General features: G+C 43.2%; 1 protein-coding gene across 2 annotated transcripts in view; it reads left to right on the top strand.

Annotated features, from left to right (window-relative positions):
• The first annotated feature begins 633 nt into the window (after window positions 1-633).
• Window positions 634-24965, top strand: part of LOC132832232 (nuclear transport factor 2-like) — a 32217-nt gene continuing 7885 nt past the window's right edge. The window contains exons 1-4 of one of the 2 annotated variants that reach the window (XM_060850040.1): window positions 634-712; window positions 10588-10714; window positions 11432-11503; window positions 21307-21405. In XM_060850040.1, coding sequence (XP_060706023.1) covers window positions 10616-10714; window positions 11432-11503; window positions 21307-21405 — 270 coding nt within the window. In that variant the 5' untranslated portion in view covers window positions 634-712; window positions 10588-10615. Of the gene's footprint in view, window positions 778-10587; window positions 10715-11431; window positions 11504-21306; window positions 21406-24965 lie in introns of both variants that reach the window. The other variant, XM_060850038.1, reaches the window with a different exon arrangement.

Genomic DNA, 24965 nt, shown 5'->3' with positions numbered 1-24965 from the left:
AGCGGTTGGTGGGCACGTGCACTGAACTTTGGGCGGGGTGGTGAACTCAGTCCCGAGGGAGGGGCTGGTGGGCACGTGCACTGGCCTTTGAGCGGGGCTGGTGATCACGTGCACTGGCCTTTGGGCGGGGTTGGATGGGCACGTGCACTGGCCATTGAGCGGAGCTTGTGAACTCAGTCCCGAGGGAGGGGCTAGTGGACACGTGCACTGACCTTTGGGCGGCGCTGGTGGGCACGTGCACTGGCCATTGGGCGGGGCTGGTGGGCACGTGCACTGGCCTTTGAGCGAGGCTGGTGATCACGTGCACTGGCCTTTGGGAGGGGCACGTGCACTGACCTTTGGGCGGGGTTGGTGGGCACGTGGACTGGCCTTTGGGCGGGGCTGGTGGGCACGTGCACTGGCCATTGAGCGGAGCTTGTGAACTCAGTCCCGAGGGAGGGGCTAGTGGGCACGTGCACTGACCTTTGGGCGGGGCTGGTGGGCATGTGCTCTGACCATTGAGCGGAGCTTGTGAACTCAGTCCCGAGGAGGGGGGGGCTAGTGGGCACGTGCACTGACCTATGGGCGGGGCTGGTGGGCATGTGCACTGACCTATGGGCGGGGCTGGTGGGCACGTGCTCTGGCCATTGGGCGGGGTTCTTCCGTTGGTGTCGGTCTGAAAGAGGCTGTGAGGGGTTCGGAGTTTCCTGTTGGCTCGGGCGGAACACGCGAGGTTGGGATCAAGTTTCTTCTAAATTCCCAACGTCTTGCCAAAAGCGCGCGCGCGCTGGCTGCCTGGTAAAGTTTTTGTCTTGGGCTCGGTTATATTCCCCCCTCACGTGGTCGGTGATCTAATCCAGAGGCCTTGTTGTAAACTGAAATGCATCATTCTGTTGCTGCTTTCCACACAATTGTTTCGCAGTTTTGTGTGTTGTGCCAGTTTTATCTGCAAAAGTTTGAAAGGCTTTCTTTCAATTACTAACTCAATTGGGTTTGGTGCATTCATTCCGCAGACTTTGCAGAAACAATTCTGCATGCTTCAGGCATTTGTAATGCCCACGCGGGTCTATATTTAGCTTTCGGGTATTTTTCGTGCTGTTTTGTATTTTGAATCAAAGTATTTTAAACGTCAGAATCACCCCCGCACCGTTATCTTTGAGTGTGTGAGCATGTGTCACTGAAGTGAAGATGCTGCATATTTGCACGCTTTTTATGAAATGAATGACAGTTTCACGATTGGCGAGATCGTGAGAATGCAGTGGCTTCTGTACAAATGCCGCTGGGAAGCTGCTGACAGTTTGCACTCTATGGGTAATGACTGGAGCTTTCCTCTTACTGAGTTCATTCACTCACTAATCGGCGGCTGGTATGCAACTTCCACACAGTTTGTGACTGCCTTTTCTCACGTGTCTGATAAGCGCATTGAACACTTACGTTCAAATGTATGCTTTTTAATCTTGAATTAACATAACTAATCTTTAAATATTTACGATCTTTTCGCCGATTGTGTAGCTTCTACAATCTGGCCGTTTGCTCGCTTTGCACTCGGCATTGAATGAAATTGCCGTCCCCTGTTTTTTGAGTTCCTTTAAAAATGTATTTCATTAAATATACTAATACACTGCAGTGTGTTCCTCGCATTCTGATAGGTTTTACAACTTGTGGATTCGATTGTTCTCAAAAGTGCTATAAATTTAAATATTTATATAGACACTTTCAAAGTGTCAGTCCCGAAATACTTAACGTTATGTATTTTTTTTGAAGAACAGTAATGTAACTCAGCTGATTTATTCAGTCACATTTCGACGAGGAGAAATGTGATAATAGCATCGTTTTCTTTCCGTAATAGCTGTTGAGGAATATATACTGGTCAAAGCGCCGGAGTAATTTCTGTTTTACCTTTTGAAATAGTCACATAGGTGTTTCTCTTACCTGACCTCGACAAGGCATTTCCGTTAATCTCATTTGAAAGACTGACCAAAATACGTATGTACTCTTGATGTGAATTTGGGACACTCACTAGAAAATTGACTTAACTAATAATAGAATTTATTGTACATAGTCCCATCAAAATGTGGTTAATTCTTAAACAAGTTGTGAAATCCTGAAGTGTTTAGTCCCTTCACAATGCACAGTTATTGAAAATGACAGAGATCTTGATCAATTGGGTGAATAGGCTGAAGAGTGGCAGAGTTTAATTTGGGTAAATACAGCGTATTGATAAAATAAACAAGGGGAGGACTTATACAGTTAATAGCTGAAAATGTGTTGCTGGTTAAAGCGCAGCAGGTCAGGCAGTATCCAAGGTTCAGGAAATTCAACGTTTCGGGCAAAAGCCCTTCATCAGGAATGAGGAAAATGTGTCCAGCAGGCTAAGATAAAAGATAGGGAGGAGGGACTTGGGGGAGGGGCGATGGAGATGTGATAGGTGGAAGGAGGTCAAGGTGAGGGTGATAGGCCAGAGTGGGGTGGGGGCAGAGAGGTCAGGAAGAAAACTGTAGGTTAGGAGGGCGGTGCTGAGTTTGAAGGAATCGACTGAGTCAAGGTGGGGGAAGGGGAAATGAGGAAACTGGAGAAATCTGAGTTCATCTCTTGTGGTTGGAGGGTTCCCAGACGGAAGATGAGGCGCTCTTCCTCCAACCGTTGTGTTGTTATGTTCTGGCAATGGAGGAGTCCAAGAACCTGCATGTCCTTGGTGGAGTGGGAGGGGGAGTTAGTGTTGAGCCACGGGGTGGTTGGGTTGGTTGGTCCGGGCGTCCCAGAGGTGTTCCCTGAAGCGTTCCGCAAGTAGGCGGCCCGTCTCCCCAATATAGAGGAGGCCACATCGGGTGCAGCGGATGCAATAGATGATGTGTGTGGAGGTGCAGGTGAATTTGTGGCGGATATGGAAGGATCCCTTGGGGCCTTGGAGAGAGGTAAGGGAGGAGGTGTGGGCGCAAGTTTTGCATTTCCTGCGGTTGCAGGGGAAGGTGCCGGGAGTGGAGGTTGGGTTGGTGGGGGGTATGGACCTGACGAGGGAGTCATGAAGGGAGTGGTCTTTGCGGAATGCTGATAGGGGAGGGGAGGGAAATTTATCCCTGGTGATGGGGTCCGTTTGGAGGTGGCGGAAATGACGGATGATACGCTGTATACGGAGGTTGGTGGGGTGGTAGGTGAGAACCAGTGGGGTTCTGTCCTGGTGGCGGTTGGGGGCGCGGGGCTCAAGGGCGGAGGAGCGGGAAGTGGAGGAGATGCGGTGGAGGGCATCGTCGATCACGTCTTGGGGGAATCTGCGGTCTTTGAAGAAGGAGGCCATCTGGGTTGTTCGGTATTGGAACTGGTCCTCCTGGGAGCAGATGCGGCGGAGACGAAGGAATTGGGAATATGGGATGGCATTTTTACAGGGGGCAGGGTGGGAGGAGGTGTAGTCCAGGTAGCTGTGGGAGTCAGTCGGTTTATAGTAGATGTCTGTGTTGATTTGGTCGCCCGAGATAGAAATGGAAAGGTCTAGGAAGGGGAGGGAGGAGTCTGAGACAGTCCAGGTGAATTTGAGGTCAGGATGGAAAGTGTTGGTAAAGTTGATGAACTGTTCAACCTCCTCGGGGTAGCACGAGGCAGCGCCAATTACAGTCATCAATGTAGCGGAGGAAAAGGTGGGGGGTGGTGCCAGTGTAGTTGCGGAAGATGGACTGTTCCACATATCCTACGAAGAGACAGGCATAGCTGGGGCCCATGCGGGTGCCCATGGCAACTCCTTTAGTTTGGAGGAAGTGGGAGGTTTGGAAAGAGAAGTTGTTAAGAGTGAGGACCAGTTCAGTCAGTCAAAAGTGGGTGTCAGTGGAAGGGTACTGGTTGGTGCGGCGGGAAAGGAAGAAGCGGAGGGCTTTGAGTCCTTCGAGATGGGGGGATGGAGGTGTACAGGGACTGGATGTCCATCATGAAGATAAGCCGTTGGGGACTGGGGAAGCGAAAATCATGGAGGTGGAGGGCGTGGGTACAGGGTCTCCAGCGTCTGCAGACCTCACTTTTTACTCTTATACAGTTAATAGTAGGGCACTGGGTAATGTTGTAGAACAGAAACCTGGAGGTTCTGGTACATAATTCTTTGAAATTCACATTGCAGGTGGATGGTTAAGAAGGTATTTAGTGCGCTTGCCTTCATTGGCAAGACTCTGACCTTTGAGTATAGCAATTGAGCTGTCACATTGAAGTTCAACAGAATGTTGATGAGTCCCCTTTTTGAATTATTGTGCCCAGTTCTGGTTGCCAGCTATAGGATGGAAATTGTTAACCTGCAGAGAGTTCAGAAAAGATTTACCAGTGTGTTGCTGGGAATGAAGGGCTTAAGTAATGAAAATAAGCTGGGAGTTTTTTCATTTGTGTAGGAAGTTGAGGAGTGACCTTGTTGAGGTTTATAACATCATGAAGGATATAAGATGAATAATATGGGTCTTTTCCATAGGGTGTGGGAGTTCAGAGCTAGGGAACATGTTTAAGATGAGAGGAGAAAGTTGCCCCTCATATCACTTTTAAAAGAAAATTATTTGTGTTTTCATGTGTGGAATGAACTTCCACAGGGAGTGGTGGATACAGGTACATTTACAATGTTTAAAGATATTTAAAAGACATTTGGATAAGTAGATGAGTAGGAAATGTTTGAAGGGATACAGGCCAAACACAGGTAGATGGGACTGGTTTAGTTTGAGAATAAGGTCAGCATGGACTAGTTGGATTGAAGGGTCTGCTCCATGACTCCAGCTTAGGATAGTCAACTGCATCTATTTCCAGACGTTGGCTTCTATAATGTCTACTATTTATGTGCATTCATTCACATTGCTTTAGAATCTCTAATCTTAAGATGTTGCCATTGTATGAAAGATTTTTCAAATTTTGAGTTTCGAGACAAGTTTTTTCAGAAGAATGTTATGCAGGGATTTAAGGAGAGAGGAGAGACTTTAAAAAGTCATGAGGGACAATTTTTTTGAGGGTTGTAGTATGTAGAATCCACTTCCTGAGGTAGTGGTAGATAAGGGCACAGTTAGTGTTTTAAAAGACATTTGGGTAAGTACATGAATAGGAAAGGTTTGGAGGGATGTGGGCCAGAAACAGGGAGTTTAGTTTGGGATTATGTTTGGCATGGGCTGATTGGACCAAAGGTTCTGTGTCCATTCTATGACTCAATGAAACCTAGTATTGACTTGAAATTTCAACTATTTGTCTCCATAAACTCAGCATGTCAGACAGCATTTATTGAGCAGAAGAAAGCCATGTGCCCCTTTGAGCCTGCTCCACCATTCAATATCATGGCTGATCTTTTCATGGCCTCAGCTCCACTTACCCGTCCTCTCACCTTAATCTTAATTCCTTTACTGTTCAAAAAATCTCTCTTAGTATTAAAAACATTGAGGAAACTTCAACTAATTCTCTGGGCAGAGAATTGCATACATTCACAACCTTTTGTGTAAATGAGTTCCTCCTCAATTCAGTCCTAAATCTGGTCCCCCTAATTTTGAGTCTTTGCGCTCTTATTCTGGTTTCTCACGCCCATGGAAACAACCTCCCTGCTTCTACCTTATCTATTCTCTTCATAATTTTATCTTTCTATAAGATCATCCCTCACTCTTATAAATTGCAATGAATATAATCCAGTCTATGCCTCGTAAACTCACCCTCTCAACTCCACAATCAGCCTACAGAATCTTTTCTGCACCCCTCTAGTGCCAGTATAGCCTTTCTCAAGTAAGGAGACCGATTGCATGCAGTATTCCAGATGTGACCTCACCAGCCCCTTATACAGCTGCAACATAACCTCCCTGCTTTTAAACTCAATCCCTCCAGCAGGTGAAAGACAAAATTCCATTACTTAAATTAGCACCTGCAAACAAACCATGTACAATTCATTCACAAGGACACAGGTCCCTCTGCTACAGTTTGTTTTATCATTCAAATGACAGTCCTTTTTACTATTCATCTACCAAAAAGGATGACTTCACATCTATCAACATTATACTCTATCTGCTAGACTTTTACCCACTATATCCCTATGTAAACTTAGAATCCTTTGCATCTTCTACTTATGCTTTAGATCTCCATCCTCTACTTAGTTTTTGCTTTCAAATGATTTCTAATCAGACCCTTACATGCTTCATTGGTATATTTATGAACTGCTAACCATGAGGTGGACTCCCTCTTTCCCACCCCCTCCCCCCTTCCTGATGTTGCATGAGCATGGTGAGTAAAGTCAGGGAAGGCTATTTTTTTCTTAGTTCAATTCCTTGACCCTTAAATGTGTTCAGAAACTTGCCTTTGAGTAGAAGCTACCTTATTTCCACATGTTTGCATTTCATTACAGTCCGAAATCTCCTCATTTATGCACCATTTCCAATTCTTTCCTTTCCTGGGAAGCCAGATAGTGGAAAATAGTGGCTTGTAAGTAGTGCCTGGCAGTTGTAACACCAATGCTTTATCCCAGCCATTTTTTTTCTGCTTCACAGTGATGTTCCAGAGTACACCACAGCGATTGTCCTTTTCAATCCTTCATCCATGCAAGTTGGCATCAGCAAATCCTCAGCCTTTTCACTGTCTGTCTACTGTTGGACCAACTGCATATAGCATGCATCTTTTGGCTTCTTAGTGACTTCAGCCCTGGTTACGTTTGCCAGCTTCCCTGTCGGTCACATTACTTTCTTCCCTCAGTGTTTAATGTTTAATTACCGTCAAACCTCTGTTTTCCTTTTTAGTAGAGGGAGAGACAGGCAACTTATCGAATTTGGAAGTGCTGAACAGTCAACTGGGTGGTGTTGACCAGCACTGGGCAACATCAGTGTCTCACCTAAGCATGTGGAAGCACTTTGAAACTCTGTTTCAAAGGGAACCAGTCCTTAGTTGGGTGATTGGGGACTGCAGTCAAGGAACTCCATACATTTTGAGGAATTTGGCCATGGTCAGTCAGGTGCTGGGTCCTATGCGTCTGGGCATCCATGACCTTGTAGTTCAAGATTAGGATCATGGTGAGTCCTGCAGCTCATATTAATCCAGTGATACAGGTAGGTTATTGGGATTCTATGAAGGCATATATCAAGGGTGTTGGGTGAACATTCCCTGTGGTGGAATTGAAGTATGATCCAAGTGGATGGTACAGCCATTAGTGGTGATGCATGGGCAGATGAGGAGATGAGTTTTCCCCAGTGAGTGAGTTGGAAGCATAGGTCAGATAGTTCAGGAGGATGCAGAGGTGAGAGCCCTCAACCTGATGTGATGCATATGGAAGTGTGTGTCCATGAGCCTAGGTGTACAGTGGCAGAGTTGGAGTGTACTTGAGAGTGAGAGGTAGAGGGAAGACATGGTACTCACCCTTGTGGGATGCAAAAATATCGCTAATTTCCTGCCGTGTTGGGCATCCTTTTCAGCTGCCCCAATCTGCCATTTGATTCAGGCTTAGATTGTTGTAGAGGTGTGACTTCCAGTGGCAGCAAGAAGGACTGCTGTCCTCTCCAACACCCTGTTCACCAAGATTTTCAGGTCTGTCTGTCAGTAGGGATTGAGCTTTCCATTCTTCTGGGCCATGTCCTCAGTGGTGATGTTGAGCACCATGTGAATGAAGGCTGGTTCCTCGTTTGTAGTTACTGAAGTAGTGTGCAGCCAAGCTTTAAATATGTGCCAGAAGATCCCAGCAGTGGCAAACACTTCTTTTTTTTTCTCTCTCGGGCTAGTGAATTCCCCAAGTGCACAAAATGTGTTGCCAGCAACAGTTGGTAATCACTCCTCCATTCATGGAGATGCCCAAGTGGTGCAAAAAGATCAAGTCTTTTGGATCAATAGAGGAATGGATGTGACGACTTTTACGTGCAAAGTGGTGGTCTTAGATTGGTACTAACAATGTAGAACTTGAAAAGAGTTTCTCTTTAGGGAATATGAGCAACTAGGGGCTTAAAAAGCAGACTTGAAGATAATAATCTTTGGATTATTATCTGAATCATGAGTGAGTTGGCATAGAGTAAATAAGATTATGTATGTTCCTGATCTGGTTCTGACTGAAAATTGCCAACGTGGAGCTTAGGCAGACAGTCATAGTCATAGCATGGAAACAGACCCTTTGGTCCAACCCATGTATGCCAACCAGATATCCCAATCCAATTGAGTCCCACCTGCCAGCACCTGGCCCATATCCCTCCAGACCATTCCTTTTCATATACCCATATGAATGCCTCTTAAATGTTGCAATTGTACCAGCCTCCACCGCTTCCTCTGGCAGCTCATTCCATACATGTACCACCCTCTGAAAAAATTGCCCTTTAGGTCTCTTTTATATCTTTTCCCCAACCCCAGGGAAAAGCCTTTGCTTATTTACCCTATCCGTGCCCCTCAACTTTTGTAAACCTCTATAAGGTCACCCCTCAGCCTCCGATGCTCCGGGGAAAACAGCCCCAGCCTGTTCAGCCTCTCCCTAAAGCTCAAATCCTCCAACCCTGGCAACATCCTTGTAAATCTTTTCTGAACTCTTTCAAGTTTTACGGCATCTTTCAGATAAGTAGGAGACTTGAATTGCATGCAGTATTCCAAAATCCTGTAGAGCCTCAACATGATCTCCGAACTCCTGTACTCAATGCTGTGACCCATAAAGGAAAGCATACCAAGCGTTGTCTTCGCTATTCTTTCTACCTGTGACACCACTTTCAAGGAGCTATGAACCTGCACTCCAAGGTCTCTTTGTTCAGCAATGCTCCTTAGGACCTTACCATTAAGTGTATAAGTCCTGCTAAGATTTGCTTTCCCAAAATGCAGCACCTTCCATTTATCTAAATTAGACTTCATCTGCCATTTCTCAGCCTATTGGCCCATCTGATCAAGATCCTGTTGTAATGAAGTAACCCTCTTTGCTGTCCACTACGCTTCCAATTTTGGTGTCATCTGCAAACTAACTAACTGTACCTCTTATGCTTGCATCCAAATCATTTATGGGAGAAAGTGAGGACCGCAAATGCTGGAGATCAGAGCTGAAAGTGTTGCTGGAAAAGCGCAGCAGGTCAGGCAGCATCCAAGGAGCAGGAGAGTCGACCCATCATCTGTCGTCATTTCCGCCACGTTCAAACGGACCCCACCACCAGGGATATATTTCCCTCCCCTCCCCTATCAGCGTTCCGAAAAGACCACTCCCTCCGTGACTCCCTTGTCAGGTTCACACCCCCCACCTACCCAACCTCCACTCCCAGCATCTTCCCCTGCAACCGCAAGAAATGCAAAACTTGCGCCCACACCTCCCCCCTTACTTCCCTCCAAGGCCGGAAGGGATCCTTCCATATCCGCCACAAATTCACCTGCACCTCCACACACATCATTTACTGCATCCGCTGCACCCGATATGGCCTCCTCTATATTGGGGAGACAGGCCGCCTACTTGCGAAACGTTTCAGAGAACACCTGGGACACCTGGACCAACCAATGCAACCACCCTGTGGCTCAACACTTCAACTCCCCCTCCCACTCCACCAAGGACATGTAGGTCCTTGGACTTCTCCATCGCTAGACCATAGCAACACGACGGCTGGAGGAAGAGTGCCTCATCTTCCGCCTGGGAACCCTCCAACCACAAGGGATGAACTCAGATTTCTCCAGATTCCTCATTTCCCCTCCCCCCACCTTGTCTCAGTCCCAATCCTCAAACTCAGCACCGCCCTCCTAACCTGCAATCTTCTTCCTAACTTCTCTGCCCCCACCCCCACTCCGGCCTATCACCCTCACCTTAACCTCCTTCCACCTATTGCATTCCCAACGCCCCTCCCCCAAGTCCCTCCTCCCTACCTTTTATCTTAGCCTGCTTGGCACACCCTCCTCATTCCTGAAGAAGGGCTCATGCCCGAAACATCGATTCTCCTGCTACTTGGATGCTGCCTGGCCTCCTGCGCTTTTCCAGCAACACATTTTCAGCTCCAAATCACTTATATAAATGACAAAATCTAGAGGACCCAGCACCGATCCTTGTGGCACTCCACTGGTCATAGGCCTCCAGTCTGAAAAACAACCCTCCACTACCACCCTCTGTCTTCTCCCTTTGAGCCAGTTCTGTATCCAAATGGCTAGTTCTCCCTGTATTCCATGAGATCTAACCTTGCTAATCAGTCTCCTCTCACAATTACAATTATTGTGACTGCGTTCGGAGCATGACTGTAATGTTTGAGACTGCATATAGTTTGAAATCCAATTTGTAAAACTGCAATCAAGAGGATGGGGTGGCACGGTAGCTCAGTGGTTAGCACTGCTGCCTCTCAGCACCAGGTTCGATTCCAGCCTTGGGTGACTGTGCAAACTCCACACAGACATTCTCCCCATGTCTGCGTGGGTTTCCTCCCACAGTCCAAAGATGTGCAGATCAGGTGAATTGGCCATGCTAAATTGCCCATAGTGTAAGGTGCATTAGTCAGAGGGAAATGGGTCTGGGTGGTTTACTCTTCAGAGGGTCTGTGTGGACTGGTTGGGCTGAAGGGCCTGTTTCTGCACTGTAGGGAATCTAATTTTAACCTTTTACTGTGAATACTTTTGAACAAATAGTATTGCATTGCCAACAGCTGAACTAAAGCATGTGAATTTGAATTATATTGGAAATATTAATTTCATGAATATCTTCAACAGGACTGAATCTTCACTATTATACAGCAGAATGGCTGAACACCCATTGTGGGAGCAAATTGGTAGAAGTTTTGTGCATCACTATTATCAACAATTTGATCTAGACCGAAATCAGCTTGGCACTCTGTATGTAAGTCGTGTTTTGTATTCAGTGCACAAGTTGTAGTGTTATCTTTGCTTTTGCTGTGTGGTTTCCACTTCACTGCTCTCACTGTATCTCATACTGTACTTGTGCGGTTTGCCACTTGAGAGTAGGATTGGTATATACCAACAGCATGTTATGACCAAATACATCTGACAGAGAATCCATGTAATGGGAAAAGGACACTTGCTTGCTGAACCAGGCTTGAGAAAACTCTATGGTCAAGAGAGACTTGAACCTATGCACTGCGTAAATTATGAAGGCTAACTGAGGTCCCAGCAACTGTGCAAACTTTGAGAGTCAAGAATCGTGGGGTTTTTTTGTTGCAGGAGGAAAGCAGTTGCCCCACTCAGTGAAAGCTTTCCCATTGGTGCACAAACCTCTTTTCCCTGGACTCTTTTAGTATGTGCATAGCGTTTTCCCTTTAAATATAATTGACTTGGTTGCAATAATTATATAAAGCAAAACATTGTTTCTTAGCACGAGTATTTAAAATTAAATCTTGGGACTTGAACTTCAAAAAACAAATTTTAGATTTTTGGTATGTAATATGGACTGTGTGCAAAGTTCTAGTTTGTTTTTTGCAAAAGAAAAAAGAGGAAAAATAGTCCTGTTAAATTTGAGCTGCATGACTTTTTGTCAGAAAATTGTAAAATATCTGCTCTTGATCAAATGCAATTAATTTTAATTTTTCTTTGGTTCCAGAGTGACACTTCCTGCTTAACGTGGGAAGGACAACCTTTCCAGGGGAAAGCTGCAATAATGGAGAAAATAGCTGTATGTATAGTTATGTACATCTCTTGTATTATCACATGTTTTGCTGGTCAGGTGCATTCACATTATGATTACCACGGTAATGTAGCATTTAGGCACCTTCTGAGTAAAGCATTTAAACCATTATTTTAGTCTCTATCCAAAATCACCTCCGGATTTTGCCAGTGGGCTATTCTTGCTTTGTAATGTTGCTGATACAAACTCCACAAGTTTGCAGTGTATAATAATGTATTTTTTAAAGTATGATTGCTGAGTGATTAATTTCAGTATCATCCTTTTCATATCAGCTGGTTCTGCTGTGTCCAATCCCAAAATAACTTACTTTCTCTCAGTCTATTCAATTGCTGTTTGATTGTCAAGAATAATAGTGCATGTAATCAGAAAACCAATTTTAGGTCTTTAGTCCATAAATTGATATTTGTAGGGTGTGCTCCTTTGTAGGTGCTGTTCTTTGGATGAAATGCTAAACTTGTGCTCTGTCTGCCCCTCCAACATGTGCAAAAGGCCCCACAGCACTACCTTGAATCACAAAGTCTTCACTAGTGCTCATACCAATGCTGATCCCTTAAAAACATTTGGTCATACTTGTTCTGTTGTTGCTTCACTACATTGATCCTTATTACAAAAAAGTGTTAAGGCTGCATACATACATTTCAAAAAGAGAAGTCTCTAACAGAATTCTTCTGAAAAGTCTGGTCTCTGCTATCTAGAATTTAAAATTTTTGCCTGGGAATGGATACTTGCCATTTCTGTAAATCAAATTCAAGGGAAGATTGTTGTGTGGTTTTGTATTTTCAGCATGGTTGAAAAGTAATGGAAGGTGTGATCAATAGTACCATGTAGCAACACCTGCTCTGCAACAACCTGCTCACTGATGCCCAGGTTGGATTCTACCACATTTACTCAACTTCTGACCTCACTACAGCCTCGGTTCAAACATTGGACAAAAGAGCTGAATTCTGAAGGTGAGGTGAGCATGATATCCCTGACATCAAGGCCATGTTTGACTGTGTGTGACATCAAGCGCCCTAGCAAAACTGGAATCAAGGGGGCAAGCTCTCCATTGGTTGAAGTCAGACCTGGCACACAGGAAGATTGTGTGGTTGTGGGTCGTCAATCATCTCAGCTCCATGATATCTCTTTAGGGCACTACTCTGAGGAACTCCTATGTCCAGCCATCTTCAGCTGCTTTATCAATGACTTTCACTCTGTCATAAAGTCAGAAATTGGGATGTTTTTGATTACGCACCATTCACAACTCCTTAGTTGTTTGAGCAGTCTGCGTTCAAATGCAACACAATCTGGACAATATCCAGGCTTGGCCTGATACTTGGCAAGTAACATTTGTTCAGCACAAATGCCAAGCAATGGCCATCGCCAATAAGAGATGATTTAACCACCACCCATTGATGTTCGATGACTCCACTGAATCCTCCACTATTAACCTACTGGATATTCTAATTGATCAGAAGTGCAATTAGACATGCACATAAACGCAGTGGCTACAAAAGCAGATCAGGACCTAGAAATACTGCGACAAGTAACTCATCTTGTGACTCCCCGAAGCCTGTCTGCCATCTGAGGCATACAACAACAATGAGATGGTATATTTCCCACTTCCCTAGATGAGTGCAACTCCAGAAAATACAAGGAAAGCTTGACGCCATCAAGGGCAAAACAGCTGCTTGATTGGCACCACATCCACTACCACGCATCTGTTGCAGCATTGTGTGCTATCTGCAAGACGCACTGCAGAAATTCACCAAACATCCTTAGTACCTTCCAAACCCATTATCCACTTCATTCTAGAAGTAAATGGGCAGTAAATACATGGGAACACCACCATCTGCAAGTTCTGCTCCATGCCACTCACCATCCTGACTTGGAAATATATCGATGTTCCTTCAGTGTTGGCTTAAAATTCTGGAATTCCCTCAATGACTACCTACAGTACATGGACTGCAGCGGTTCAAGACAGCTCACCACCACCACCTTGAGGGCAACTAAGGACGGGCATTAAGTACTGTCCAGCTAGAGACTCCCACATTCCACAAGTTACTTAATTTAAAACAAAACTTAAGAATTTTGGTTAAGAGTTGTGCCTTTAGATTGTTGACCTGGACTTTATGGTAGTTGACATCAGTCTGTTTTTTTAGTTAAAGTCAGAAAAAATGAATTTAGACTTTCATTCTGGTAAGCCTTGGAAGATGCAAATTTTAGCTTGTGTATTACCTTCAGGATGATACGTTATTAATGCACTTATAAGTAGCTGGTATATTCTGAACTTTGGACTAATAGCAAGCCAAAGTCACATTTTGCTTTTTTTTTTGGAATCGATGTTGGCCCGACAATGAACTTAATTTGCTAAATCAGAGCATCTATACCGGATGCTGCATTGCCACATCAAATCTTTTGTAGTCACTAATATACTTGTACAGTTTAAGTCTCTGCTATGTTTGTCTTTACTGATTAGGTGGATGCTATTAAATGGCCAAAGATATTTTTAGGCCAATTTCCAAAGTCTGAGAGATTGAAGCTGGGGCCCTAGTTGAAAGTAAATCTGAAAGGAAGGAAAGGTGCTTGGCCAAATCTGGCAAATTCTTAAAATAGAAGGAAAAGCTTTATATAATGACACCCCTAATATCCGGTTCACAGCATTGATCCTTTACTGGGCAGTGTGGTGGCTCAGTGGTTAGCACTGCTGCCTCACAGCACCAGGTACCCAGGTTCAGTTCCAGTTTGTGTGGAGTTTGCCCATTCTCCCCGTGTCTGTGTGGGTTTCCTCCCACAGTCCAAAGGTGTGCAGGTTAGGTGAATTGGCCAGGCTAAATTGCCCGCAGTGTTAGGTGCATTAGTCAGAGGGAAATGGGTCTGGGTGGGTTACTCTTTGGAGGTCGGTGTGGACTTGTTGGGACTAAGGGCCTGTTTCCACACTGTAGGGAATCCAATCTAATCTAATTTCGCAGTATGCAAGTAACTTTGGTTGCTTTGTCTCAACATTACCACTAAACTAGCTGTTTGATTTTGATTTGGGATTGAATGTTTGTCAGGATACCAAGAGTACACTTCAGGTTCACTTTTAACAATCGCACCACACATTGTATGACCATCTGGGAGCAGATGGGACCTTAATGAGTCATAAAATATTGTTAAAGCTCGCTCGGCTTTCCTACTAAAAACGAGAACAAGAAAAAATGTATTGCTTCTCACCACGTGGCGGGGGAGCCCAGCAATCCCAGGTGTGTGCTTACACACTAGGCAGTGCTGCAAGCACTCTCTCATGTGATTACGCAAGCCAAGGCTTTTTTATACCTCAAAAAAAAGAGGTATTTCCTGTAGTTTCGTGTGCAACTGCTCCCAATTTAGTTACTTCTGGGATATATTGGGGCAGGACTACTGCTGGGACGTGATGGGACACGCTTTTGGTCACATGCACTCATTATCTTGCTGTTCTTGTTTCTTTATTTTCTTTGTTTACTTAACCATGTCCAGGCTGACCACACCCTGCCCCAACACCATTTTGTTTAACATATCAGTTATCGGTTTCAAGCAAGCTAAAATGTACCATTCTTACATTCCCCCCTTTGATTATTCCATAACAACATTTCCAGCTGGCAACCTTTGTGATAATACCACGCAAACATTTAAGCAAACATTTATCCCACAGAAGGGCCCTCCTGCATTCCTTCAAAGTAGTTTTTATGGTCTCTGTCTCTGGTCACATTGTAACACGAGTCGGTGATATTAATAATGCACATGTTACTAATCACCTTACATATGCCACCCTCCTTAGCCAACAGGTAATCTAGGGCATAATGGTTCTGTAACACAAAGAGCCGCAATTCCCTGAGTTCGTTATTCATGCTATCGAGAGCCTTGGCGGTGGTGTTTCCTAGGATGGTGAAGCCACAGATTAGAAAGTTTCTGTTCTTGGCAACTATCACTCCTGACTTGCCAAGACTGAGGGTACCTAAGAAACCATTCTCTTTTGAGTACCCAAGGGTCTTAGGATCCATCCTCTCTCTCAAAATTCTTCTAAGACAGATCGGGACGAAAGTCTATGAGGGACTTTGATATTTTAAGGACAGGGAATGGTTACCAATCTGATGGGGAGCTTCCTAACAGTGGTAGCACAGGTACTACTGAACATGATCACAAAAACCTATCAATTGGTAACAAGTGGAATTTCTAGGCAATTTTGCCCGAGAATAACCTACCTTGAGCCAATCATCTGTAGGTGACCATTCCTCATTGGGATTATGATTTTTGACAAGGAAAGACCAGTTCCTAACCTGGACGTGAGTCCCATTTCCATTGCCAGAATGCCTCGAGTGAGGTCTACCCACATGGGACTTGGTACAGGAGCAATGATATTGTTTGCCACTTAAGTCGCAGCGGTGTTGGAAGCAGTGCTTCAGCACATGAGATATTGTGGGGTACAATTACCAATCCACACATCTGTCCCTTTCTGTCGTGGCACATATGGTAACTAGTGCCATTGCCATCGTGGTATTGACAAGTGGGATTGGGACACCTGTTTGCTTTGTTTCTCCACTTCACCTGGGACCTTGGCATATGTACTAACTCCCTAGAAACCTCATTTTTCCCCTACGACAAGTTAGGTTACCCACTTTTTCTCAGGTGTTTCTGAAGATGTCAGTCTCCACACGGGTCTTTCCCTACCAGGTAGTCTTCCAGGCATCCTCTTGACATTTTGTCTTTGGTACTGTTGGAGACTTTGAGGGTGCGAAGCTGGCCCCTGGTTAGTGACCAAACGGGGGTAGCTACTAACATTGAGGTGGTTGAAAGTGATCGGGAATAACCTACTACCTTCCCCTCCTGTGAAATTTAAGATCAGTGCGCCAGAATAAATTATCTCGCAGACCCACAACAGAAGATCTTAGTAAAGATACAAGGAGCAAGACAAGCATGGTTACGACCACCAAGGACTGACTTTAGTTCTTCTAGTCATCTGTGGTGGTGGGACTGTACCCACTGTGCTCTATCAGTCTGATAGATGAATCCAGTTGGACAGCATCTCAACCTTCACAGCAGTGGGAGAATTGAGCAGAACTTGGAAGGATCATAATGGTGATTTCCGCAATCTCGTCCATGTTGGCCTGTGCTTCAACGCACCAGCTAAAAACATCAATGATAACCAAACAATGCACAGGTGGTAGTTCTAGGAAAACGAGCTGAATACATTGAAAAGGTTGTTGCAGAAACAGCGTTTTCCCTCCTGGAATTGGCACTGATTTTCCTGGGTTGTGCTTGTCACATGCAGCAAGATGCCACAATTTCACCAGTTTCCTTATTCATTTTTGGGTGCCACCGGGTTGTGTTACATAATTTTGCCATTCTTCCCCCTTACCCATGGGAGTTAACGAGTTGACCTAATTGAGCAGGGTCAGTAGGGAGGAATCACGTACACAAACTTTCCTGTTTGGGGTTAGCCAAAGACCTGTTGCACAGTCATTGGTAAGCCTTGTTTGTTGCCCTGCAATCTCTTTACCTTCTCACTATTGGGCAGAGCTGCAGTGTTGTAAAGTTAAGGATGCTGTGCTAATAAGGAGGTGCTGTCCTTGCTTTCCCTGCCGGGCGAACTTATCCACCAGTCTATTTCCTCGAGAGAGATCTGATTTCCCTGGGATCCTCATCGTCAGAATTTAAAAACAGTGCAGCCATACCCGACAGGTCATCTGGACATTTTAAGCCTTTAACATTATCCTTTTTGAGTTCCAGCCAGTCGGAGAGCGCACTCAGGTTTCTGATCTGGTTTTGATTCCTATCATAGTCAAACTCAGATGTACAGCCATGCCAATCACACTTTGCTTTTAGAACTTTCCATTTCTTTTACTCCCCCGTCATCGTACATAACCCAGTCGCTCTTACATGCATTATCTTGCCAACTCTTAATTTTCATTTCGTCCTACCTTCTCTTGGCCTCCTGTTTCCAGTCCCTAATCGATTCCTTCCATTTATCACTCGTCTTTTTATCCCATATTTTCCTTTCAGCTACATTCCAGGCACCACGTTCTGGTCACTTATCAGTGCCCAGATATTTAGTCGACTGTGCTCTCAATACTCTAGTCTTTTCCCTTTTCCAAATTCTATTCATACATGTGCTGTGCTAGGGAATCCCCGTCGCTCTTGTCTAGGCATTGTCCCATCTTTTAAAAGATTAGATGAATTTACACCTAAATCTCAAAGAATTTACACAGCCTCCAGTATCAGTCAGAGCTTGTTTCAGAGTATGTCCTTCGAACAGATTAGTTTGTAGTTTTTCCTAATTCTTTTGTCCTAATGTAATCCTATGACGAGACTTCTATCTTTTGGCTGTTAGTCGTCCGCCTACAACCGACCCTAAAGAAATCTGTCTGACTTGATTATTTTTTTTTCTGAACAAGTCATCCACCCATGACAAATCCCTAAGGGGTCACCATATTCCTGTAAATTAACACCAAAGCATTTTCCTACCTTAAGTCCAGTCCTTCTTTCACCTCATGGATCCCAGTGGGGAGCCAGATCAACCTCGAGCGAGGAACCACAGCATTTCCAAGAGTCGCTTACCAGAGCCCGAACACGAGGGATTCTGTTGTGCACTCTTTACTCCTGAGTTCACCACAGTCAATTACACTTCTTCGAGGAGTTATTCCTGCACTGGATTCTGGACAAGCCCCCAAAATGTTAAAGCTTGCTTGGCTTTCCTACTAAAAACAAGAGAACGAGAAAAAAATTAAAGCATTAAAAGTCCTTTGCTTCTCCCCACGTGTTGGGGAGCCCAGCAGTCCACAGTGTGCTTACATACTAGGCAGTGCTGCAAGTACTCTCCCATGTGAGTACACAAGCAAAGGCTTTTTATACCTTGTTTTGGGGGTGGGGGGGAGAAAGAAGTTTCCTGCAGTTTCAGCAGTTTCATATGCCACTGCCTCCAATTCGGTTACTTCTGGATATGTTGGGGCAGGACTACTGCTGGGACATGTTGGAACAAGCCTTTGGTAACGTGCACTCGTTATCTTGATGCTCTTTGTTTTCTTTACTTTGTTTACACGTGGCCATGTCCACACCCTGCTCCGACACCATTTTGTTTAACGTATCAATTATATCATTCTTACGATATAGCACCTTCAATTGTGGGGAACTCCCTTTAGAACTGCATTAATGTGCCAGGTAAGATTATGTATTCACAATGTTGGAGTGTGATTTGAGTGCTCGACTTTTGAGAGAGTTGTGTTACCACCGAGTGAAGCTTGGCACGGAAACAGTTATATCAAATGCAGTGAAAAATAACAGGTTGTGGGATTTACTCCTGTGTGCAGGGGATTGTTTCTATCTATGACTCTGAACTGAAGCAGGCAGGGAAACTCAATGTGCATAGTTTTTGTATAAATGATTTTTACTAGATATTTTCCTTTTTTTTAAAATGAAGGATTGATAAGAATCAGAATCCCTACAGACTGCCCATCAATTCCACCCCGATGCTCTGAAGAGCATCCCACCCAGATCCACCCCTTACTCCATCTCTGACTTCAATACACACTGACTTGGTCTCTACAGCCCTCTGCAGCAATAAGTTTTATAAATGAATTAGTGTCAGAAGAATTTCCTCCTCATCTCAATTCTAAAAGGGTCATCCCTTCACTGGGAGACTGAGCCCTTAGGCCACAGTGTCTCCGGTTGAAAGCATTTCTGTCTGTATTATCCAGGCCCCTCAGAATTCTATAAATTTCAATCAGATCCCCCTCCGAATCCTTCCGAAATCCAAGAACAGACCAAGAGTTGCCAACTGCTCCTTGTACAACAAGACCTTCGTCCCTGGGATCATTCTTGTAAATCTCCTTTGGATCACATCCACTACTAGTACTTCCTTACTTAGATACAGCGCCCAAAACTGCTCTCAATATTCCAAATGTAGACTGACCAGAGCCTCATACAGTCTCAGCACCTGTGCTGTTCGTATTCTAGTCATAGTCATAGTCATACAGATGTACAGCATGGAAACATACCCTTTGGTCCAAAAAATGCTAACATTGCATTTGACTTCTCAACTGCCAACTGAACCTGCACGTTAATCTTGAACTAGACTCCTAAGTCTTCTGCTTCAGAATTCCGAAGTCTTTCCTCATTTAGAAAATAGTCTGTGTGCCTCTGCTCTTCCTAAAGTGCATAACCTCACATTTTCCCATGTTGTATTCGATCTGCTAATCCTTTGCCCACTTAGGATGTTTACATCCTTGTGCGACCTCCAAGCTACCTCAACACCTGTCCCTCCACCGATCTTTGTGCCATCTGCAAATTCAGCAACAATGCCTTAGTTGCTTAGTCCAGATCGTTCATGTATAATGCGAACAGCTGTGGAACTCCACTAGTCACCAGCTGTCATCTAAAAAAGACCTGTCTGCCAGTCAGCTAATCCTCCATTCATGCCAGCACCTTGCCCCTAATACCATTTTCTCTTATTTTATTTAGCAGCTCCTGTGCAGCACCTTGTCAGATGCCTTATGGAAATCCAAATATATCACATCCACTGGCTCTCCTTTCCTTAACTTGCTGCTTCCTCAAAGAATTTGAACAGGATTTGTCAGACATGACCTCCCCTTGATAAAACTGAGACTCAGCCCTATGTTACACCATCTTGTCCCTCCTTCCAAGTACTTTGCAATCTTATCCTTAATAATGGACTGAGGTCAGGTTAATCAGTATTAACCACCTTCCTATATTCTGCCTCCTACACTTTTTTAAAACAGGGGTTTTGCATTAGCCATTTTCTGATCTCTTCGGACCCTCCTGACTCCAGTTATCCCTGAAAGATCACCACTAATGCCTCCACAATCTCCTCCAGCTGTCTCCTTCAGAACCTGGGTATGGTCCATCTTGTCCTGCTGATTTATTCACCTTTGGACTTTTCTGCTTTTCCTTAGTGCTGGCCACCTCATTCACCTTTTTGTCCCCAACCCAACTCTCTAGTATGCTGCTGACATCTTTCACTATGAAATCTGATGCAATATACAAAGCTACTAGAGTCTGAATAAGGTTTGTGGTAGGAACAAGGAGCTTTGCCATTGGATTTTGTTTTCCTAATAAGTCATGATGACTTTGGGTGTTGTGATGTGAGCTGAGGTTAAATTGTGATGGGATTCTAAAATTTGACAAACCAGTCAGGATATTGTGTAATGTAATTTTAGAAAACTGGGAATACACTTGAATAATTTGTCATGAATGTGTATTCTGGCTGTGGGACCTGTGTAAGGAAAAGTTATCCATCAGGCCTTGTAATTCACTCAATTCAAAGTCTTTCGTATATGGTGTGTTTGATGATTCCAATAAATAGCAGTCGTAATGTCTATTTATGAGGAAATTTCAGAATCAGAATATTTTCAGAAAACTTGCGGTTCTTAAATGAAATTTAGGATCTATTGTGTAATGTTTGCCATTTTGAGCAAGGCTTATTTGTGATTCCATTTCGCTGGTACTTACAAGGGCTTTCTGCCTTTGATTTCTAAATGTGTGCTTCCTGCAGTGCCATTTCTCCTTGCACATGCCTGATTGCACAGTAACCTAGTGTTTTGCAAATTAACGCATGCTGGTTATTTTGTGTTGGCTGAATACAAAAGCTGCACAATAACATAATTGGCAAACAGACCCTTTGTTCAAGTTATCTGTAAAATCTCCGCCTGGAATAATGGGATTTTTAATATTCATTATTTCTTCAGGTTTTGGAAACTTGCAGCATCACAATTTGTCTTCTATTAGTAATAATTTACAATCTTCATTCGCCATTTCTATTTTTGTCCTTCTCCCTCTAGAGCCTACCATTTCAGAAAATTCAGCATAGTATAACTGCAGAGGACCATCAACCAGCACCAGACACTTGTGTTCTGAGTATGGTTGTAGGGCAGCTAAAGGTGAGCAGGAATTTTGGAATTACCTGTGTTGTTCAATTTAGTAACTTAAACAATCTTGTAGCAAAATAGATGTTTAAAATTGTTAAATGCTTGATCAGTTAAAATGTCCTTTTGTATTTTCTGTTTCATCTTACTGTTAAAATTAGTAGTTGCATTTATTTAAACAGTTAAAGGGCAGAGAAATGGATTAGGCTATTGAACCTTGCTGGCATCTTCTGTCATTTCAATTTGACCATTGCTGATCTGTATCTCATTAATTTATCCACCTTTCTTGTTCTGTAATCCTTAACAGCATTTCCCAATAAAAATCTGAAACTGTCTGGGTTGAAAGAAAGTCTCCAAGTTTGCAATACCCTTTTTCATGAAGTCTTCATTGACCTGACCAAATCCTTTAATTGTCCATCAGATTTTTCATTCAAAGAAATACAAGCCTAGCCTATTCAATCTGTCCTCTTATCATAGCTCCAGTATCTGATGAATCTACAGTGCAATCTTCCAAGATCGATCATAGAATTGTCATGTTGCAGAAGGAGGCCAGTCAAGCTAGGGTCTGCATTGGAGTTCAGTGAGCATAATGACTTGGTGCCAAACTCTTATTTTGCACATTTTTCGACTCAAAGAATCATTGAATGTCTAACTCTCCCTCCATTCCACTTCCAGGCAGCACACTCTAAACTAAAACTAGTAGTTTTATAGGGTTTTTGGTGGATCATATTTGCTGCTTTTGCAAATCGATTTTCATCTGTGCCATCTTCTTGATTCTTTTACAACCAGAAATTTATCTCCATATATCCATCCAGACATCTCATAATTTTGAAAACTTCTATTAAATATCTTCTTAGCTTTCTCTCTACAGAAATCCTATTCTCTCCATTCAATTCTCAAGTGAAGTTGCTTATCCCTAGAATCATTTATTGTAAATCTCTTCTGTAATCCCTCAAAAATCATCCTATCTTGTGCCTAAAACTGTACTCTGTACTCCAGCTGAGGTCGAATTAATGTCTTGTACTCTGTCCCTATACATAATGTCCAAAATGCTGTATGTTTTAACTGCTATCTTTAATCATATATGCTCTATTCCTGAACCCCTTATGATTTTTACAATTTGCTCATGGGCAACCTGTCTAGGCTAGCATTTATTGCCCATCCCTAATTGCCTAGAGGGCAGTTAAGGGTCAACCACATGCTGTGGGTCTGGAGTCGCACACAAGGCCAGATCAGGAAAGGATGGCAGAATTCCTTCCCTAATGGAATCCGTGAACTAGATGAGTTCTTTTTTTCACACAACTAACCATGGTCTTATGATCCTCATTAGACCCTTAATTCCAGGCTCTTCATTGAATTTAAATCCCACCCTCTGTCAAGGCAGGATTTAAACCCAGGTCCCCAGAACATTAGCTTAGTTTCTGGATTAATATTCTAGTGATAACACCATTAGGCTATTAAATCCCCCGATGTGCCCCATATTTGTCCATTTCTTATCAAAATTCATCACTTTTTTTTTTCATATTGAGCCCCATCTTCCAAACTTCTGCTCATTCCATCAACTTGCCTCTGTCTTCTGCATGATTTACAAATGCTTCCAAGTTTTGCGAACATTTTTTAAATTGTCCCCTGTATGTCAAGATCTAGATCATTTTTATATATATAATAGGTTACAATTCCAAACAGTGGGAGACTCCACTACAAACTTCTATCCAGTGTGAAAACCATTGACCATTATTGTCTCCTATCAACCAGCCAGTTTTGGACTCTCCTTACTACTATCTTGTTTAACTCCATGAGCTACATTTTCATGTTATGTGACACTGTATTGAATGCCTTTTGATGTCCATGTTCAGCACATCAGCAGCATCCTCATCGACCTTTTTCTATTACCTCTTCAAAAGAAAACTCTAGCAAATTAGTTGAACGTAATTTCTGCCAGAAATCCATACTGGCTTTCCTAAACAGTCCACCTTTTTCTTGTGATTCCTAATTCTATCCAAATAATTTCTTCTAGAAGCTTCCCCACCAGGGAGTTAATGCGTTTGCAATTTCCATCCTTGCATGCTTCAGTTTTTGGCTGTATCTCAGTTGGTCCTGCTACATTTGTCACGCAGCTTAGTGAACACTTCCTCCATATCAATTTTTAACATTTCTGGTGACACAGCTTCTTCCTCTGTCATCATGGCCTTGATTTAAAGACCGATGCAAAGCTTCTTTTATTTACCTCTTTTTGAAATGTGGACATTGCTGGTTGGACTAACATTTATCACTTACCCTGAAGTGCCCTAGAAAGACGTTGATAACATTCACTTAACACCCAGCCGTGCCCCTCTTCTCCATGTGTAAATCCCCTTTTAGTCTCTCATTAGTTCTACACCATCTTTTCACTATCAATTTACAATTCAGATGCATATAGGAGATTTTAGGATTCCCTCTTGCGTCAAACACCAGTCTTATCTCAATCCCACTTAGTTCTCCAATATACTCTTTCACCTCCCCTTTTAACCTTCTGTATTCTTCTTGGTTCTTGATTTCTTTTCTACACACTCGTGTACTTTAACTATCTTTAATTTCTATATTCCTTTTCATCCAAGGACACCTACATTAGATTGGGTCCCCTTTTTTCTTTTTGAGGGAATATACCTTGATTGTATTTGAATGCTTTCCATTGTTCACCTATAGTTTTATCCATCAACGTCTGATCTGTTTATTTGGCCCAGCCTTGTACTTGCCAATTGAGTCAACTCTCTTCCGATTGATAATTCTTACACTTGATTGCCTATTGTCCTTTTCTGTTATCATAAACCTAATGATGCAATGGTCCCTCCTAAATGTATCCCCAGACATTCGATCTACTTAGCCACCTTATTTCTGACAACTAGATTGTGTTTTAAAGGCACTGTTTAACAATTTTTAAAAAATTCAACAGTATCTCATTATGGCAAAACTGGAAAAAGTTAGGAATTGGATCAGCATCTCAATTGGAGTTAATTTAATTGCTAAATAGTTAAATTCTTTGTTTGAGTATCCATTTAATGAGTCTTTTTATCAAAATCCTTCATGTAACTGGCTCTGTGTCTTTGGTGTAAAACTGTTGATTAGGAATGCAGACTGTCAGAAACTATATGGCAGCCCATTATCTATCATTGAGCAATTTTAAATTGTTAGTGCACTATTCTTGCAGGTAATTTTGTTAGCTAGCAATAGACCTTTTTCTTAAAAAGACTTTCATGAGATGTGAGCATTGTTGGCAAGGCCAATGTTTGACCTAGTCATCCTTGAACTGAGTGGCTTGTTAGACCATTTCATGAGTCAGCTGAGTCCAACACATGTTTCGGATTTGAAGTAACATGTAAGTACCCCATCCTCAAGGAACATTAGTGAACTAGATATTTTTTTCCAACAGTCTATGGTAACTTCATGCTTTCAACTCCATGTGTTTTTGTTTTGAATTCAAGTTCTGCATATGGTGGGGTTTGACCTTGTCTCCAGGTTATTAACAATACCACTATCTCTCTTAATCTGAGTGGTAAATGTAAGTTTTAACATACTGCTCAACTGTACAATTCATT

Source organism: Hemiscyllium ocellatum, chromosome 34 (genome assembly GCF_020745735.1).
Source record: "Hemiscyllium ocellatum isolate sHemOce1 chromosome 34, sHemOce1.pat.X.cur, whole genome shotgun sequence".
Classification (NCBI taxonomy): domain Eukaryota; kingdom Metazoa; phylum Chordata; class Chondrichthyes; order Orectolobiformes; family Hemiscylliidae; genus Hemiscyllium; species Hemiscyllium ocellatum.
Note: the sequence above shows the minus strand (reverse complement) of the source record. Positions and strands in the feature narration are given on the sequence as shown.